The sequence below is a fragment of the Poecilia mexicana genome, unplaced genomic scaffold (assembly GCF_051168715.1).
Source record: "Poecilia mexicana isolate PSO_F unplaced genomic scaffold, ASM5116871v1 scaffold_18, whole genome shotgun sequence".
In the NCBI taxonomy this organism is placed as follows: Eukaryota; Metazoa; Chordata; class Actinopteri; order Cyprinodontiformes; family Poeciliidae; genus Poecilia; species Poecilia mexicana.
The window spans coordinates 4,813,402-4,834,067 of NW_028263387.1; the positions used below are offsets into that span (position 1 = coordinate 4,813,402).

Here is a 20,666-nt window from a genome sequence, read left to right on the forward strand (position 1 = left end):
ATTATCACAATAATGCCACAAAATATTTTGATAAAGCTTTAAGTCCATATCACCCATGTCAGCTTCCATATTTGGAAGCAACAAATATTTTGCCCCTTTCAGAGTTTAATTTTGTTTCTAAAAATTAATCAGACTCATGTACATGAATATATTTTTGAAACAGAGTTACTTCTTGTTCCTCTTAACGTTTCCATGCAGTTTGCTGACTGAGATGTTGCTTTCCTACCTTACAAATCTAGCGCTCTGCTTTAGATGCTGAATCTCTGCTCAATTTTTTCCACACAGACAGACAGGGATCTTTCACTTCAGTAAATAAGAAACTGCATTGGGTGCCGTAGCAGATAACGACTCAGATTGTTATGGAAAACCTAGATTTGTTTTTGTTTTTTACCTCAACAAAATCGTGTCCGCCATCTTAATGTAACATTAGGCCACCAATTTAACCAGCTGGTATCTTGATGAGAAAATCAAAGAGACAGCTGTCTTTTACAAAAGTTTGTTTTGTTTGTTTCACGATTTATGAAAGTGAAGTTATAGTTGGTTTGTATTAGAAATGTGACAAATCGCAGAGAGTTTGTAGGAAACAAAAGAAACAACCAAAGTCAAACAGCCAGTCCAACAGGGACTCATCACATGCTCCGGTTTAGCAAACGTTTGTATTTAGTGTCAGGTTGTCATCTGGGCAACAACTTGCTGATACAAGCTTATATCTCACAAATAACATGAACTTCAGTTTGAGTTGTTTAAAAATGCTAAAATTGGCTAAAACTAGGGTCTTGACACCACTCTGACAATTTCTTTAAATAACAATACAGTCTACCCCACCTGCATTTGTATTTTTTACTATGGAATGTTAACTCAAAATTATTCGCGTACATTTTTCTCTTATGTATTTTTGCCTAAAATATTCACAAGAAAATGTAGCCTGAGAAGACGAAGTACCTACTAGCGATACTACTTGACACTACACTGACACTACTTGGCATTTTCAAGGCAGCTAATCCAGGAGCGCTGATTGGTTGTATCCCCAAAAGCAGATATAAGGAAGTCTGTAGATATCAGCTCCTGCGGTACGGTAAGATGGTGTCCACTGTGTGTACTAAAGGCACAGTACGTCAAAATCCGTGAGGAGGCTGATTCCTTATGGGACTGTGTATAAAAAAAAATACAGGTCCCATTTTTGTCAGCTATATTGAATGCAGAGTTTAAATAAAGAGCTGTTATCTGAGTTCAGCATCTGCAGTGGCTTGTAGCTAAATCCTCACCCTCCTTGTGTCTGCACTGCGGTTAATTAAGGCTCCATGTGTTGCTCTGAATGTCTGGAACAGTTAGAGGCTGGCCGGCGCTATAACCTCACCCCGTCCGTGAGCCGCTGCCCATTAGATGCCTATCACCTTAAGAGCCCCGAGGACAGAGGCGGCTGAATGGGTCCAATGGACTGCTCATCAGTGTGCGAGTCCTGATACACGCACGCACACACACACACACACACACAGGAGGCATATGTAAATACAAATCTTAGCAAACACACACTGCTTGAAAAGACAAACAGTCGCTGGCATATTTCATAAGTCATTACGTCGGAGCGCGCCCGGCCTGTTCTCTGCGGCAGTGTCACATCCAGCTCCGTCATGTTAGGAGCGCCAATTGCTTGTCATGCAGACGGCCCGTCCCTCCATTCCGCCGCGGCACATTCATCCCTGCCACCAAAATTGGCTCTAAAGCCATACGCCACTTTTGATTTGACCTGGCACACCCTGAAACAATAACTTCATCAGGGCCGGTTAGGGTTTCATCCTGACCAGAAAACAAACAATGATTTCCCTGATTCTCGTCTGGAGGGCACCTTTTGTTGTTGTCATCAGTGTCTGACCTGGCGAGGACCAAAGGCGTTGGAGACCCGGTATTCACCTGGAGGTTAGGAACCACAACCGCCTGGAAATAACTCTGAATCCACAAACACTTGAGATTATCTCTAAAAAGAATTATTATAACTGCCTTTTTTAATAGTTGAAATTACAAATATTTAATCCGAATTGATACTAGGGACACACCAATCCACATTTTTAATTTCCCTTTGTGATACCAATATCTGAGGTTTGATATCGATTCAGCAACAGTGCTAAATTGAATTAAAACATAGCTCTGAATTACAAAAGTATTTGAATGCACCATTACAACACACTTAAATACACCAACAGCTTCACAAGCCTGGTCAAACGTAAAAGAAAAACAGCATAACTTTAATCTGTTCAGTCAGTTCAATTAGGAGTATAAAAAGTCAATGTAAAATAAATAATAAATAATCTGAAACTGACAAAAAAAATCTGTGAATACGGGAAGTTTCAGCAAATAATTGAGTTACATTACACAGAAAACAAATACAAATACTGAAGTGCGAACAGGCAGGTGTCCACTTTGTAGCAATGTAGAAAAGCAAATAAATCCTCTGTGCTGGCAGCCTAATTGCTAGTTAGTTAGCATTTTCACAAACTCCTTATTTGTGCTCTTGTGGACACAGCCAATCAGCGGGGAAACAAATGGTGCATCTGGATTGACTGCTTTTCAAAGGTTAGGTTGATGGTGTGTAAAGTAGCATTGTGGCCATTTTTATTGGCTGTATGTGAATTTTCTTTCAAACTAAATACAAAAAAATGGATGGATTTTCCGTAAATAATTTTGAGTTTTCCATGAATTCTGAACCCAAATATTCTGGGGTCTGGTGCAAAAATAAATGAGTCACCAAACATCGTTCTCCTCCTTTTTCTATCAACTTTTTTTTGCTGTCATGAACAGTTCATCTGTTTGTAGTTTGTGTATCTGCTCTGCCTTCTCAAACCCCAGTTGGTTGTGGCAGACGGACCAGACTGGGCCAGGTTCTGGTTCTGCTGGAGGTTTATTCCTGGTACAGGGAAGTTTTTCCTCTCCACTGTTGCAACACGCAAGCATGTATGAGGGATTCTTGTAAGGTTGACAAATTATTCTTCAGATAGAAACTTTTCAAACTAATTAGAATAATTAACTGAACTAGGATTAAGCGAAATGTGTGTGGGACTGTACTGAAATTATTTCAAAAGTAAAGTTTCCTCAGGTTTCCTCCTATTTGTTGTGAATTGGTGCTATGCAAAAAACGGAATTGAATTGAATTGAACCAAACATATGCCATGCGGTGCTCACTATGGTTCCTCATTATTGTGATATTCTTAGATTTGACATATATTTTTCACTTCAAAGGAGAACTTCATCTCTTTGTTTTGCAGCATCCAGGATTAAAGAGACTTAAGTTTTCGAGTTTTCCAACATGAAAACTCAGATTGTTTGAAAAAGCGAGACCCTCTGTGCTGATCTGTGGTCGTGTGTGTGCATGAACATGAGGTGTAATGTGTGTGTATTCCCCTCTTTAAAGTTAGCTACATACACCTGGGTTTTTTTTCTCCTGTGTTTTCCTCACTTTCAACACTTTGTCCATACATTTTGTTTTCTCCTGCCAGTCATTCCAACATCCCTCCCACAACAAACACCAGATAATCGAGTAAGATACCACCATTATGTCAGCGGTGCATATGCCAGACATTAAGTGTCTTCATTAAAGAGTTAGGGGACGAGAACTGGGGCCCCAGTGGCTCTGCGACAGACCTAATGATGTGATAATGGGATTGCATGCGTAATGGCCCCGTCTCAGTGGAAAAGACTTCTCTTTCCTAGAATGCCCGTAGAAAGCTCACACACACACGTGCCATAACACCCACGTGTAAACATACAGATGTGCGTTTTCTGTCTGATGGTTCCACCCACCTGGGTGCTGCATGAATGTCAGACCAAGAGCACTCATAGAGGAGAGTACGGTAAATCATAATTAGAGTGATGAAGTACCCTCTGAGCTCTTAATTGAAAACAAATGAGACAGTTCCTCTATGCTGATGACTAGAATACTGCCCTGATACACTTGGATTATTTCGCTGAGAACAGAAACACTGAAAGCTTACTCTACAGGTTCACCTGCCATCAGTCCACATATGAGCTTTAATATTTCTACGGCTTGAACTTTTCTTTACATTGTCACGACAGAACCACAAACCTCAGTGGGGTTTTATGTGATGGAGCGACACAAAGTAGGGGATCCCTGTAAAGTAGAAGATTTTTTCTTAATAATAATAAAACAGTGTGGCATGATTTTGTATTCACAGCAGATTGGCCTATTCACAGCAGAAAGGTAAGTAGAGTCCACTTGTGTGCGATACGATCTCAGTGGAAATACAGTACAGTGCTTACCTGGGGGCCATCTGTGGCCTGGAAATGATTTTGATCGGCCACAAGTCGAGACAGTAAACAATTTAGCCAACAAAACAGGAAATGATGGATGACCTCCCACAGATTAAAAAAAACAGATTAAAGTTATGTTGTTTTTTACTCAAAATATTGGAAATTGTCTGAGGTGTGATTCTGAAGACTCTTGAATAATTTAAATTACAGCAACATTATCCGTTGGGATCAATATTTTCAGTATCGGTGTTTTTGAATTTCAATTCAATAAGGCAGTAGTACAAACAAACTGTAAGTTTTGGATCTTTAAGGATTCATTGATTTTACAAAATTGTTGCTAAATATTAAGCAGATAAAATAAAAAAAAAAGAAGAGGTTCACCGTGATGCATGACGATGACCTTAAACCTTAAACATGGACCAAAGCAGTTTAGACCCAGAACTGACAAAAAAAATCTTTGGAAAGGTTTTGAAAATTGGAAACTTTCTGTGCAATCTGACTGAATTTGACCTATTATGACAACAAGAATGGGACAGTGTTTTTGTCTGGGGGTGTTAAAAGCTTCTAGAGATGTTTGCCAACAGGTGGTTCTCCAAAGTATTTACCCAGAGGAGTTAAATACAAATTCATACCACACTTTGTTGGATTTCTTTTTATTAAAAAAAATACATTGAAATAAGCCATTTTTTCCTTCCACTTCACAACAGTGCTCTACCTTGTGTTGGTCTATCACATAAAATTCAATTAGAATATTATCAGTATTTCTCAATTTCTGTCCTCAGACTCCACTGCCCTTCATCTTTTAGGTGTTTCCCTTCTGATTTGAATAAGTGGGTGATGAACAGGCTTCTGCAGCACTTGATGGCATGCAGAGGAGGTCATCCAATCCCATGAATCAGGTGTTATGGAACAGAGACACATCTACAACATGCAGGCCAGTGATTCTTGAAGACCGGAATTGAGAAACATTGGCATATGTTGACAAAGTTCCTCTTGGGGGGGCGGGGGGGGGGACAGATTGAGGCATATGAATACTTCTGCATAACAGCGTCAACTCCATTCAGGCTCCGCATTGCTCTGTAATTTCAGAGGCCCCTAGCCTGAGTCAATAATTCACTCTGAACTGCACACATTAGTGGCATATTCCTTTCATAAACAGACACACTCCCTCTTTCCTTACAACCATTGATTAATCCATAAAAAAGCTCTTTGGCTTCTCTCATCCTTCTCCTTTGAGTAATTACATCATAACTCCTATTTCCATTCCACATCCTTACAAACATGTCCGTCTGAACCATATGACTCATAACGACATTGGAGACGGTCCGGGTGGCATCATGGGAAACCCCCCCACCAACCACGACCGCGTTGCGTGCCCAAATGAAATCCTATTTGTAAACCCTCTGCTGCCATCATCTGGGGGGGAAAGCTCCACCTGTCACACTCCCCTCCCTGTTCGCCACACATCCCGGGAACACATTAGTATTGGGCCCTGGCTAAATGCTTGACCCCCATCCTCCCTTCATCCATCTATCCATCCAGATAAATGGTAATGACCGCAGAGAAGAACAGCCCCTGATGAATTAAACATTTCCTACCAATGAGGATCTCATTTTCCCTCTTTCGGATGGCAGTGAGGTGACATTTTTCCTGCTGGTAGAGGTACTTTATCATTGTGCAGCTCAGGTGCGTTGGAGGTCAATGACACAGAGCCAGTACTGTTCTAATATATTCCATCTGGGGGCAAATCAGATGCGTTTTGCTGTGAACCACCCGTCCCAGGGTCAATCCGCGACGACCCCCGCAATCTATTTGACTGCCAGATTCGGGGCTATCTTTTCTGGAATGTAATGGCACCAACTCTTGCAAGCCAGGGCCCAATCTCCCTAAAGTGTTGCCCAGGAAATCCCCCTCCCTGTTTCTAGGTCTCCTCTGTTCCACAATGTCTGTGCGTTACTGTGTTTCATATTTGAGCTAAAACATGAGCTGAATTCTATCCTTTCTTTTATCTTTTTTCCCCCTCCTCGCTTTCTCATGGCGTCTCTCTTCTCCTCTCCGTCTTATCTCTACCGCCTCTCTCTCTCTCTCCCTCTCTCTCTCTCTGTCTGTCATGGCTCCGGCTTCTCTGGCATCATCAGGTCGCCAGCTGACCATCTTCAACAGCCAGGCGTTCATTAAAGTCGGTGGTGGAGAGAAGGGGCGCCACTTCCAGGGCCAGATGTCAGGCCTGTACTACAACGGCCTGCAGGTGTTCAAACTGGCGGCCGAGGGCGACCCCAGCGTCCAGACCCAGGGCAACCTGAGGCTGGTGGGCGACGTGCCCTCGGTGCTCACTACCGATACGACCTCCACCACCCCGCTGGCTGATATGTCCACCACCATCATGGAGACGACGACCACAATGGCTACAACCACCACCCGCAAAGGGCGCTCGCCCACCATGAGGGACAGCGTCACACAGGTGAGGAAGCATGAAGCTTGTACGCAATGACAGATATTTTGTGAAACATTTCATTCAATGTTTTCACATCTCTTATGCTCATGAAAATGGCTAAAAAAAAACCTGTTTGCAAAAACGTTTCAGCATCAGAAAAGGCCACTTATTTCCTCATGTACACCAGTCATTTTACCTCTGGTTTCTCACCATCGGTTATGCTAACACTAGCATTTCCATTGAGTATTTGATCATGCAATTTGATATTTTGAACATAAATTTGCTTAATGGAAACACTCCAATTTCAAAAAATGTCCAATTTTGATAAAAGGTTTTGCTGTTAGGATGAGGTAGGTTTTTTCGAAACTGGTTTATTTTGTAAAACTCCAATGGAAAAACTTTTCGCACCACGCAAGGCACGTGATCAACAACTGGATGTTGCCACTGGAGAAAACCACAAAGAAGAAGGCAACAGGAAGTAGTTGTAAGACGATGATGTGTAATGTCTTTTTATGACATCGCGTCAACAAACTTATGTGATTTTAATGGGTTTTTGACAAAACCCGTTTATCAAAACAGACAATAGGAAGTATTTGGTAGAATTGCGTTGTCATGTTATGTGAACAAACGTATTCGTGTGTGATTTGAATTGCGTTTCTTATTTATTGGAAACACCACAAATGCAAAATGTTATTTTTTCAAAATTAGTGGGATATTTGCACACATTTGCAATGGAAACTTCTGCTTAATTTACTATTTAGTTAGAACAAGTTGGAGTTGTTCTGAGAAATTATTTAGATGTTAGTTGAAACTCTTTTTGCTCCCAGATTTGTAAAAAATAGTTTAAGGTAGTCTCTTCTTGTTTAACTCTAAATATGGCAAACGTTATGGTTTTGTTTTACATCTATATTTGTAGAAAATAAAGAAGCCTAATCAAGTAGCAAGCAAAGGGACAGTACTGATTTATGAAAAAAAACAACAATTCACTCAGTTTTGAGACCTTCACGTCCAGCAACGTCACACGGTTAGCAGAGCTGGTCATTTCCTGTGGGAATCTTCACATGGCTGAACAGTGACTCACCTGATTGGTTGGTTTGATTGGCTGCCGTTCAATTAGTTAGAGGTGAAACGACTGAGCCAAAATTAGCAGTCTGAACTCGAGAGGGAGACTCAGAGGGCAGCTGAGTTTTACACACTCTCTGCCTTGTGTCTGCATCCTGATAACTCCAAAGAAGTGAATCAGAAACACACATTCTCAGGTACTTTATTCCACATCATTACAGATCTAGATTTACACGTGTGAAATATTTCTGGCTTGCATCTCGGCGACATTTGTTAGGCCTCAAAGGGCCTGGCAAAGAACAGCCACTGTGACTGCTTTTTATTACACCAGTCAACTCTGCTACTTATTTTCCTCGGAAGAGGTCTGGCATTCTGGGATGCGGGAAATTGCTACACATAACCGAACAACAAAGACCGGAGGGTTTGGGCGGGGGAGTGTGGAAGGGGGCACGGGTAGAGCATCAGCACAAGGATATCCTCGTTACCATGGTCAATGACGAACCAGGGTGCAATAAACACATTTATGGCCCGGCTCTACATGCTGGTGAGAGACTGTCATTTACGGTCTGATGACTAGCCACGTTTGCTGAAGTTAGCATCACGGTAAGCAACAATTAGCAAATTGTAGGGAAGTGGCGTTTGTCTGCATGCGGGATGATGGAAGAACACTCCACTCTCATCAGAAGACTTAATGACAGGATCTATTTGTTCCAGGGGGAAATATGTTCCACTCGACATCCACAATCATTAACTGTAAGCCATGTGCTGAGCAAAACCAGGAGCGATCTGGGCCGTCTCTGGAAGGACTGCCAGCTTCATGCCTGCGTTGTCAACGGTGTTGCTCTCCGTCAGCTGTTTCTGCCTCTGTGAAGGTTTTCTGCTCAAACGCTCTGGTGTTTTGAATGTTTTAAGGACTTGGAGAAATAACAAAGGGCCGCCTCGAACTCGCAGCGCGTTGCCTTCATTCATTAAGGACCTTTGCGTCTACAGAGACTCATCTGAAGTTCCAGCAAGTTCCACACAGCCTTTACCTGTAAGCATCATCACCAGATTCAGAGACAGCCGGAACTCAACTCAGACCTTTTGTAAATTTAGACCATTTGGAATAAATACAGCAATTATAATTTGAGGAAACTCTCATTGAAACAATGGACAGATTCATCTACAAAGTGAATTCAACTTTATACAGCAGAGAGTAACTTTCAGCAGAGTTTGGGATATTAATTTTGCATACGTCCTTGCATATATTTCTTTCTCTTTAGTACATTTGTAAGTTACCGAATGAATGAGCATAGTTTTACAAAACTTTACATCTGATGATGTCCTGAAAAAAAAAATGCTAATCCAAACATTTTCTTCTGCACAGGGGGGAAACGTTTTGGAGTACAAAAAGAGTGCCAAAACTTACTCATTCATAAGTATGGTCAAACATGAATAGAATCATCCAAATACAACTAACATTTAAAGTACATCTGGTAGAAGAAGCTAGTAGTTCAGATAAATGACCTAGAACTTATTTAAGATACAAATCTTCAATAATTGGCTAACCCTAACCTCATAAACCCCTAAACCTAACACAAACAGAAATAGTCATGTTCCTGTGAAATATGTTTTGTACTTGTGTTGTTCCACACTGCAATGGACATTGCATTTAATTGCAGGAATACAGTTAGTGTGAGAAGATCTTGAGAGTGTTGTCTTTAACGTTAATTTTGTCTTAGCTGAGCATGGTGTATTCCCACAGTGGCATTAAGCAGCAGGATGAAAATGAGCTCAGATTAATAGCAAAATAGCCGTTTACATTTTTGGGGTTCTACCAGTGAGGTTTTTTTTAAGTCTAATTTATTAATTAATTAAAGATGTCAAAGGTTTAAAGTACTCCGTTTTCTTGACTAAATGAAAAAGACAAAGTGACAAATTACATCTCTAATAACAGGAAATAATTGATAAATAAAATAAAATCCCAAGAACCAAACAAGTCTTTTGTGAGCCATCCCTACAGGCTTGAGTTGGTATTAGAGCTGCTGAATCACAGTCACCTCTGCAGGACTACATGGATGCAATATTTGGTGGGATGCTATCCTCCCAGGGTCATCTGTCCTCAGTTATTGACACCATATGGTCAGTTGGACACATTGTGTCATGTTAAAGATAGAAAAAGAGTCAACAACAAATGTATGTTGATCACCGTTGATAGTGTTATTGCAAATTTCAATAACACAAATTTCAACATGACACTATCGTCTGAAAGGGATAACAAACAGTGATTTTGATTTTTATTGCGAGCACAGTGCACATCTTGGAGCAAAATTTGCCAGATTGCCAAAAATAAATTACAGCAAACATACACAACCATGCACACTCAAACCTATTGGGTATTCAGTTAGCATAGTAGTCTTTTTCTTGGACTGTGGGAGAAACCCAGAGGGAATGCGCATACACAGAGATGACATGCAAACTCCATGTAGGAAAGACCTGAGGCCAGGGATACAAACCCAGGACCTTTCAGGAAATAAGCCACTGACCAGATTCTGTCACTTTTGGTTATTTAACAGAATGTTATAGGTGTAGATGTTTTGAAGCTTGTCTTTTGCCAGCATGGTGTCTTGCTTTTAAGGAAATGACTAATATTGTGGAAGAGTTGAGGGCCATTTACTGATCTCAAGGTCTATAATGGTTTCAAAGAGCTAAACCAATTTTAAACCGTTCTTATGGTATAAAGATCATTTTACAAAATGCCAGAGAGAGTTACTCCTTCATTCCCCGTTTCAATGTCCTTCCTGTTATACACTAGAAACACAACCAACTGTTTGGAAAGTTGTAGATGTAAAATAAAGAAAGCCATTTATAGCTGCTATTAAAGTATGGTTATTTTGAATGTAAAGTCTGCATGGTAAAAGTCAGGGGCAGGATGTCTGTTAGCAACAGAGCCAAGCCAATAGGCTAACAGTTTCCAAAAGGAGCAGGACAGCAAGAAGAGATGATATTCTGTGTTGTAATTACATAATTGGTTCCTAAAAGTCTATCCGTTCATCCATCCATTGACTAGACCCTCCAGTCCTTGCGGGGCGACCAGGGGGCTGGTGAACTACCTCCAGCATTAAGCTAGAGGCTGGGTACACCCTAGACAGGTCTCTAATTAACATAGAACATTTCATGCTTGAATTTTCCACCAACTTAGTAAATCTCTTTAAAAAAAAAAACTTTTAGAATGACTACATTAGTGATTTTAGAAGACACCAAGTTAATCTTTATATGTTGCTAAATGAACATTTAGTTTTGTGTGTAATAGTCAATATTATCTTAGCAGCCTTGTGTAATGTAAGTTTTGTCTCCTGTAGGTGGGTTTTTATTCTCAAGGATATAATACTGAGAAGAAACTGATATAGTCCTGATAAACTTCTTGGCAGAGTGTTTTAATAATGAGCAACTATAATTTTCTTAGATACTCTGCAGGATTTGTGCAAACAAAAATGACAATGTCAAATTTATGTATATAACACTTTAAGAACAGGTTTAAAACTTCACCAAAGTACTGCACAAAAATGATAATAAAATAAGTTGATGAAATGAAAAAGAAAAATAATACGAGAAAAAAAATGTATAATGTTAGAATAATAAGAGTAATGATAAGTAAACAAAGAAAGAACCATAAACTCCTTTGCATGAGCAATTTAAACACATTATTACTGACTAATTGTCATAAGTCGTTAGGTTTTATCAAAATAATTGTGATGGTGGAACATTGATACAACTCTGCACAAACTAATGTTCACTAACTTCAATGAAGCCACACAGAACAGAACAATCCTCTGACAAATCATTTGTCTGGTTTAGCTATTCAGAAGAGAATTTCTCCAAGTTGCTGCTGTAAGTCATTCTGCATGTTCATCTTCAGAGACCTGAATTAAGCAGTGCAAAAGTTCCTCTGTTACACTGCTTTTTTTTTCATTTACAGGGAATAAAATCAGACCTAAAACAACATTTAAATGTCATCAAAACTGAATAAAAGATGATGTCTGACAGTCTAACAAAATTGAAAGCATTTGACTGGCGTTGGCCAAATGTTGGTTTGTCAAATAAACGGAAAATTGAAAGGAAAAACAATATTTGTGCTGCCACAGATGTCGGTGTTGTGTTGCCCAATTTAAATGCAATGAAATTTAGACATGTGTTTGGTTTTGTTTGTTTTTTTGTTTTGTTTTTTTCTGCATTCAATCTGTTCAGGAGGTGTTCCACCGTGAATTTTAACTCTGACTCGAAAACAGAAATATGTTAATATCCCATCCTGCTGGGTCCTTTGTTGTGGCATCAAAGCAGCTTTACGACTACAGCAAACATAAACTCTAGGCTGCGTGTCAGCAGTGGAGTTATCTTGCTTTTGTATTTTGTCCCACTTAATCAAGAAGTTTATTATATAGACTGTCTGAATTGGAGTTTACAGGCTAATTCTAGGTTTATGAATCATCAGAAATCAGTGTCTGACTTTGTCACGAGCTTGATGTGTATGAAGGGAATCTATGTTGTCACAGGTCTGTGGAAGACCAATACTGCCAAAAGTAAGAAATAAATGAATAGTGCAACAAATGAATTACTGTCATAAAAATAAAAAAAGAAAAGTTTTATTCAATATCATTATCTTAGCTGTTATATTTTGTGTTTTTAAATATTTAAAAATGGATGTATTTTCCTATCCTAATATATCCTTTAATATTTTCTCCAATGGGTTTCCTTAGGTAGTTTATTTACATCTTTTTTTGTACTCTGACACTTTTTACATCTTAGCATGTGCCTGTGCAATATTAAAAATAATTTCAAAGGATGGTTCAAAACCAGATTCCTAATCTCAAATTAGCTGCCTAATAGTCCTTGACTGTTTTATAGAAGATCTCTGCAGAGTTTGGAATAACACATCAGAGTGCCTGTGGATTTCTCATTTGTTTACAGGATTAATATAGCCACACCAAAGTTAGTTCTTTAAAAATTCGAAACAGCATCACATGAGAGAGTCGGACTCTATTGAGGTTGGGCTGACCAATGGTGCCATGACAAACAATGCCGTCTGCAGTGTTACCATTCGGATAAGAGTTTGAGGGGTGAAACTAGGATAACCTGTAGGAATACAACAAAACAACATTTTCCGATACTAGAAATGTAAAAACAGAGTTAGTGGCACAAAGACAAAGTGTTCGGTCATTGGAACAGTGTCACTGCCTCAACCTCTCAACTGTTAGCTGAGCTTAAGCCTTTAGGAAACAGGTCCTGAAATGAAAGGATATCTCAGTGAAGGACTGCCATCATAATTCTTAGCAATAGATTTCCAGCTTTAAAAAATGTACTACAGTGATATGCTAAAATGGAAGTTATGCTAGCTAACAGGTTTAAAATAAGTTCTGTTTTAGCATAAGTTAGGCTTCTAGATGTTTCCTTCCTTAAAACAAAGACAAATTTCACTTTTTCCTATGACTTCCCCACATCGCTCTAATGACAATAATATGTTGCTATTATCGTCATAAACTAAACTTCTGTTTAGTTATCCTAAAACAGGCGTTATGTGAACAGGTTTGTCACAACTCCACCGTTAGCATTGGTTCTGTTGTGGCTTTTGGTTTTAAGTTGTGGCTTTTGCATTTTGTTGACCCTTCTGGGCCACCGTACTGCACAATGTTACTTAATAAATAGTGGGGTTGTACTATGTACCAGTTCACGCAACAAAAGTTATTCTGCCAAACCCTGAAGAGAAATGAATGGATTCTACTCGGTTCTTCTGATGGACATCTAGGAGGAAATTACTTTCCTTTTCATGAAATTCTCAAATGTTTGTCACATGTTTTACTCTGAGGCTAGCTGTGTTTGTATGTGAAGATTGTTCTGAGCCACTTTGGGTTACTCACAGTTTGGGCTTTTGTGCAGCTTGGAACAGCGTGAAATCCTCTCAGTCAGATCATCAGTCAAAACTGTGTTGGGAAACAATCTGGTTCAACTCCCTGGGAGCATTTTGGCATCAAACATCCAACCGTCAAGCCTCAGTTTCTGTCACCGACAGTGGCTGAAAGCTAAAGAAGAACCATCTGAGAAGGCTGGGCTTTTTTTCCTTCCCATTCTATAGTGAAGGTGTGCGAACACTAAACGGAGAAAAGAAATGTGAGAGCCAGCGTGAAGTAATGCGAAGTGCTGCTAAGAGAGTCTTTGAAGAGAAAGGAAATTGAATTTGCTGCCACTGCTCCCACAATTATTAATGCTTTGCATAATGTAGTATTATATTTAACATTGCATCAGTTTCATTAGTGTCTCTTGTCCTTTCTTATCCCAGCCAATCCCTTATGTTTTATGTGAAAAAAAAAATAAAAAATGAAATGAGAAATACGTTGTATTGTAAATAGCAGGGAAAGCTGACGGAGGACATGCAGTTTTGATGAATATTGCCAGAATCCAGCAAGTCACCGCAAAGGGTGGAGGAAAGCAAAGCGAGTGGAGAGCCAAATTTCAATTTTTTTTTTTTTCTTTTTTTCCCAAAGCTCTGAGCTACACGGCTGCTGCAGCTTTGATCATAGTGGAATAATATGCTTTGATGCTTAGAATAAAAGATCTACCTTTTGATGTATCTGTGGGGGGGGGCTGATATTTTTTCCCTCTCCTCACCCCCTGATCGTGTGGGTTTCCGTGGAACAGTTGGAGTCATCACTTGTTCCGTTCTGACCCAAATTCGGCACCGAGGTGTTTTAAAACTGAAGATCACAAGTCGACGCCCCGGCCGCCGTCTTGGTCTGAGAGCGCGCCCGTGCGTCTGTGATCTTTCTGCAAGCCGGCTGCGTGGCTGTGAAGCCGTAGAAATCCCACCTTCACCCCCATTCTGCATTCTCCTTGAAGACTGATTGAGAGAGCAAGAAAGAGAGAGAGGGGGAAAAAACTACATTCTGTCTGGGTCAAACCTGACATCGGAGCTACACCTTCAGGTCTCCTTCAGAATTTATCAGCACACTGGGTTAGTGGGCCCCCTGACGATCCTATCTGATGAATTACAGGCAGTGGTAGCATTGTGGGCCGCTCTTGATGTTCCAGGGGGGCATGTTGTGAATTTGGCTTTACAAGTGTGTCACAGATGCTGCACTAAATTACAGCCAAGGATAACTCGGAGACTAAGAACAACTCTTAGATTAGTATTTTAGCTGGCATTGCTGTTTTGTAGGGACACAACCGGAGATGACTCTGTATACTGGTGTAGTTTGATCTCATCCAGGTTGTACAGTTAGCACTAGTGGTACCGGGGCTGACTTTATTGGTGCTCAAGATATTTTGATGGTGATTATTTTCACAGTAAATACAAACACTTAGGTTTTATTTACTAAAATTAAGTGAACTGCAATGCGGTGCTTCATTATGTGTCTGAAATTAAAACACAGATCTGGGAATAATATAAGACCCAACTGAACCTTGTTCTTGCCCCAAATTGAAAAGAAACTGTGTTTTTGGCTAATTGTTATTAGCAATTAGTTTTATAACACTTGCTCGCTACCTACTATTAGCACTAGAAGCTAATATTAGTGCTCCATTATATTTCTGAAGTCAGAACACAGATCTGGGAATAAAATTAGACCCAACTGAACCATGTTCTTGCTTGAGAGATACAAGAAACAGTGATTTTAGCTAATTCTATTAGCAATTAGCTTATAACAATAGCAGTCTAACTACTATTAGCAATACAAGCTATCAACCAATAATAGGTTGTGCCAAAGGATCAAAATCCCTGAAAATTGTTCGTTTTCCTGTTATTTTGCTGTTTTTACTGACTGCTTTTAGTATTTAATGAGGTGGTACTACCATGAGCAGTACATTGTACATATTGTTCAGCATGTTAATATCTCTATTGATTTTTTTATTATTATTATTTGAATTGTCAAATGTATTGGAATCAATACATTAGAATATTATTGATGTTTTCTAAAGTAAAGTTTGGGTTTTCATTAGCTGTCAAAAAAACCCCACGATTTATATCACTTTGTGTGTAATGGACCCATGAGTTTTACTTTTTAAATGACATTACTAAAAGAAATCCACTTTTTAATTATGTTCTAATTTATTACGATGATATCAAGGCAGATGACTGCAATGATAAAATAATAATAAAAAACCCCTGTATGTTAAACAGAGATATTACCTGGAATGCGAGACGGCATCATTAGGCCCGTTTGACAGAGGCAGGTGACGTGAACACGCACTCAAACTGACACAATGTGATTAATAAATGATAGCGCCCATACTGTGGATTAATAACAAGGAGAAAAGCCCTGCCGAGCACCACGGAGCTCAAATCAATTACGCTGATAAAAGCTCTCCATTTTCTATCGGATGACCCCATCTTGAATAACAACCAGAGGCGGGGAAGACGGGCGGGGAGGAAGCTGGGGCGTCTAGACATGCAGCTGTGTGAGTCATGCGGTAGTCAGGACAAACACGGGACACTTCGGTGGAACCACCTTGTCAAGTTTAATCTGCTTTCATGTCAAGATCCCCGCTGCTCTTCCTTCTCTGTTTCCGACTCTCAGCTACACATTTTATCTTCTTCCTCCTCACCATGACAATAAAAAAATTATATTGTTTTTCACCATTTGTGAAGATTTTCAGCCCACGTGTCATACTTTTTGTCATATGTTTGTTTTTTTTAATGCAATGTACAAAATTTATGTACAAACTGTTACCCACGTTCACTTACAGGCAGTAAAGACCACTCATATAAACTATGCTATTATATAACTATTATGGGTTTCACCTATATATTTTATAAAAGTGTAACATATTTACTCAATGCTTAATGCTAAATGAGTTCTGCTAACTCATTAGCAGAGCATTGTATAACTTGACTGCATGCTAGTGAGGTATGGGACATGTCGAGGGATCCATCTAAAAGTTGCAGGACTCCTGCCAACTTTTATCATCTAAATCTTCCCCAAATCCTAAAACATCACTATGTTTTTGTTTGTTGCCAGTCTGGTGAATGGCTTCTATATGAATATCAATATTCATATATTTTTTAGCGTCTGCTGGATTTTATGGGTATTCCATGATTTACAGGAATACAACATATTTCCATGAGCAACAAGCAATGCAGACCGATTTCTAACAATAGTGAAGGTCGATTTATCTCTCTGTTGCTCATATTTCCTTGATTATTGCAGAATTGTAATGAAGTAAAAGATCAACCGTGTATTGCATTTTCATTCTGATAAATTAGGGATTGGAAAAGTAATAAAATGATCTGAATTAGAACAGTAGAAGCATTTATTGGCAGAATGTCTTCCTGACAGACCGTTCAGTCCTGTTGGGTTCCTACTTTTAACGTTGCTGTGAAGAAACAACTTTAAAAAAGCGCTTTAAATGCAAACCATTTACAGTCTCTGACTTCCTTGCCCACACAGTAGAGTCGATGCCTACTATTAAGAAAAGCTACACCTCTTTGATTATCAGTGTTTGGTCAGAAAGAGCTCCTTTCTCTTTGTTTTGCTCCCCCAACTCTGCCTACATGAACACAAGTGCAGCTCACAAAGCTGCGCCCACCAGCAGCACATTTCCAACACATCGGCTGAACAGCAATCCCCATGTTCAAAGTAAAAGTTACAACAGAGTCCTGCACCTACAGAATGTACAAAGGGTTAGATGGAATTCTGTGTTAACTCTCTCTAAGATGATCGGCATGCTTCTTCCCTTAAATAAAATCTGCCCTGCCGTTCTGTCCCTCTCCGTTCCTCCAGAACGCCGACGACCTCTTGGTAGCTTCAGCAGAGTGTCCGAGCGACGACGAGGATTTGGAGGAGTGCGAGCCCGGAAATGGTGAGTCAGCTCAGAAAGTTCTGTCTTTATTGTGTTTTATCCAGAAATCTAGAAAGAAAAAAATAAAAGGAAATCAGTCTGTCTCAGATACTTTGGTTTTTGCAGTTAGTTCCCCTGTATGCACCTCTGATTGGACAAAGGAGGTTACTCCATGTTTTTTTTTTTCCTTTCTTCCAGCAGAATTTGTACTACTTCAATTTCCCAGCCAAGTAGTATTTTCTAACATTTTCTCAGCTGTTGCACAAATCTCCGGCGCTGACTTTAACAAGGACAAACGGTTTCAACATGGTAACACAGTTTGTTGTGTGCAGCGTGCAGCTGAGCCACTGTGTCTGAACAGCAGGTCAAGTAATGTTCTGACACCCCAACAGGAGGGGGAAGTAAAAGGCCATGTGTTTTACTCCCTGCCTCTGTGCTTTCCAGCTCCATTGTACATGAAAACTGCCAAGAACCATGTTCACACAAAGAATCAGCATGGCTCAAGCTACTCCCACTGCTACCATTAGGGCTTAAAAGCTGCGAGGGTCAGGAGATAAAACGCATTTTTTATTTTATCTTATTTTTTTAAGAAATCTCACACTGATTCTGTTGCGACTGTGGGAAGATTAATTTGGGTTTAATCAAAGGAATGGTTTGGATGTTTTGAAGTGCGGTTCTATAACGTTATCAGCTGTGTTTATGGTGCGCGATGAGATCTTGTCGATTAATTAAAATGAAAATTCTCGTCAAAGTGAAATCTCTCACACAACGTTGGTGTAAACTATTGAATCCCAGACAGAAAGAGCACCTGCTGCATTCATGTTAGACGCTCTTATTTTGACGTGAGGAAGGCGGTAGATGTTGAGCTGGCAGGTTGCGCTGACAGAATATGAGTAATAAAGACTTTTCATATATGTAACAAATGCATAGAAACCTCCTGTACTGATAAATTGTCTTACTGTCAGCATTTTAGGCACTCAGCTTAAAAAAGAAAGCAATTATAAAAACAGAATAAAGTAGCTGAGAAAAACGTGACTGGCTAGCTGCTAGCCGCTAACAACACAAAAGCTATCATCTGCTTCCATGCTCCTCCTTCATCCAAAACTAAAGGGCTAATATATAGTTATGTAAGAAACTTAGACCGATCAAAACTGAACTACAGTAAAGAAAGATCATTTCAAACAGTCAGAGTCCTGGGGATGGTGGGAGGCTAACAGCAGCAACATAAACAGCTTTACTGACAAAATGGCCAACTTAAGACGTTTATTGTGAAACTGTAGATACTTAAAAGACTACGATAGCAGATATTGTCACATTACTGAGAATTATTTCATGCTTGAGTTGTTTTTCATTTCTGCAGTCCACCTTGATATCGCCTTTTAACAAGAATTTTTATTTCATTTCTTAACAAAATCACAGTCATGTGATCTGTTTTCTACTGTCACTGGTAATCTCAGAATTTCACTTCAAACCGTTGATTTGAAGTGAAATAAAAACAGAAGGTTTGAACTGAACAATACTTCTCTGACTACAAACCACAGCATGTAGAGTTGACTCCACTGGCTCAAGATGACTGAGATTTACAATCTAACCTCTGACTGGAAACAAAATGGCTCTCCCTTGAAAAGCATCCCTTAAATCCTCTCTTATAAAGTTACGAAGCCATCCAATTTCACCATTTACATGAAAAGCACACCACTTCTTTTCATATGTAAACAAATCTATCTAGGAAAAAGCAATAGACCTCATTTCAGGGAACATTTGCTATTTGAAAAAGTTGGAAAATAGAAAAGATGGCAGAATTGCCATGTTTGCTTCTTAACGCTGCTGCGCTTCTCCAGAATAAACTGGGAATAAGGATTATGGCTGTGTTGCGCCTGTAAATAGCAAGAGATTACAGAGCCTATCAGTATGCTTGTGTGAAGAGAAACTGATCTGAAGCTGTGTTCAGGAACTGGAGAGCAGCACTCTCCTGCGGTTTTCTCTGTAGGTGGTTGGGACCGAAATAGAGCCACGGTTCCACTCTTATCGAAAGCAGAAATGAGAGTATTTCAGTGGATTCTATGCCCAGCCTTAATCTCCTGTGGGGAAATGCAACTCTCTTTGCCCACCCACAAACACAAACACGCATACACACACACACACGCACACACACCAACGTGCACACCAACGCGAACGCAGAGATAGTGGCAGACATGTTCACCTCTCCAGACAGACACTTGCCTCTCTCACTCTGTGGGTGTAAAGTTTTCTCTCTGCAGCCGACTCTCCTGAGAAATAAACACGCTTGCTCGCGCGTATGCACACGTGCTCCGTATCGCGCCTCCCAGATGCTGAAACAGCTCCAGCGTGGCAAGCCAGCCAGGTTGGATAAGCCTCTCTGAAAGCTGTGGACAAGGAGAGAAGAATCAACATTGTCCGCAGCGCAAGTTCCCCCCTCCGCCCCTCATCTCCACAAATACAGGCTTCCAGTCTGTCAGAGATAGGACCAATTCCCAGTGTTTTCAATTACATGTGAGAAGGAGCTGGAAATTATTGAGCTGCCTTTAGGAAGGACAGAAAAATGTTAAGCGCAGCTGTGGAGTTTCTGTTAAGCTGTGCCTGATATGAGGGCTGGGAATTCATAGGAATCAATACGACTACTTTCTGCTTCCGCAAAGCTCTACGCACTTTACAGATGGGTTTACCTGCAGCTGCAGCAGTAAAGTTCAGCACCTAGCAAACATATTCATTCCCCATCATTTTTGTTTGCTTTATTTACATTTAGTCATGTTATATCCACAAACTTTACAGTATTTTATTGAGAGTAAATGTGGTAGACAAATTTGATATGTAGAAACAAATACAGATACATTTGTTAGAAACCAAAATAACTTACAAAGTATGTCTCGTTTTCCTTCAACTTTATACTTATATTCTACTTTGTGTTTGTTCATCACATAAATATCCATATGGTATTTAAAATACTGTATCAATTAACTTCTACTGGGGACATTTCTGAGGATTGCCTTGAGCACGGTGCAGGCACAGCTAGTTTACGACCTCTTGATCACCAGAGTGACTGAGTCCTAGCAATTAGCCTTTTGGAGAACATTAATGT

At 39.9% G+C, this 20,666-nt stretch overlaps 1 protein-coding gene across 1 annotated transcript in view; it reads left to right on the forward strand.

Annotated features, from left to right (window-relative positions):
• LOC106929110 (neurexin-2-beta-like) overlaps positions 1–20,666 on the forward strand; it is an 80,444-nt gene that overhangs the window by 49,622 nt on the left and 10,156 nt on the right. The window contains exons 4-5 of the mRNA XM_088015979.1: positions 6,402–6,724; positions 17,509–17,587. Coding sequence (XP_087872105.1) covers positions 6,402–6,724; positions 17,509–17,587 — 402 coding nt within the window. The remainder of the gene's footprint in view (positions 1–6,401; positions 6,725–17,508; positions 17,588–20,666) is intronic.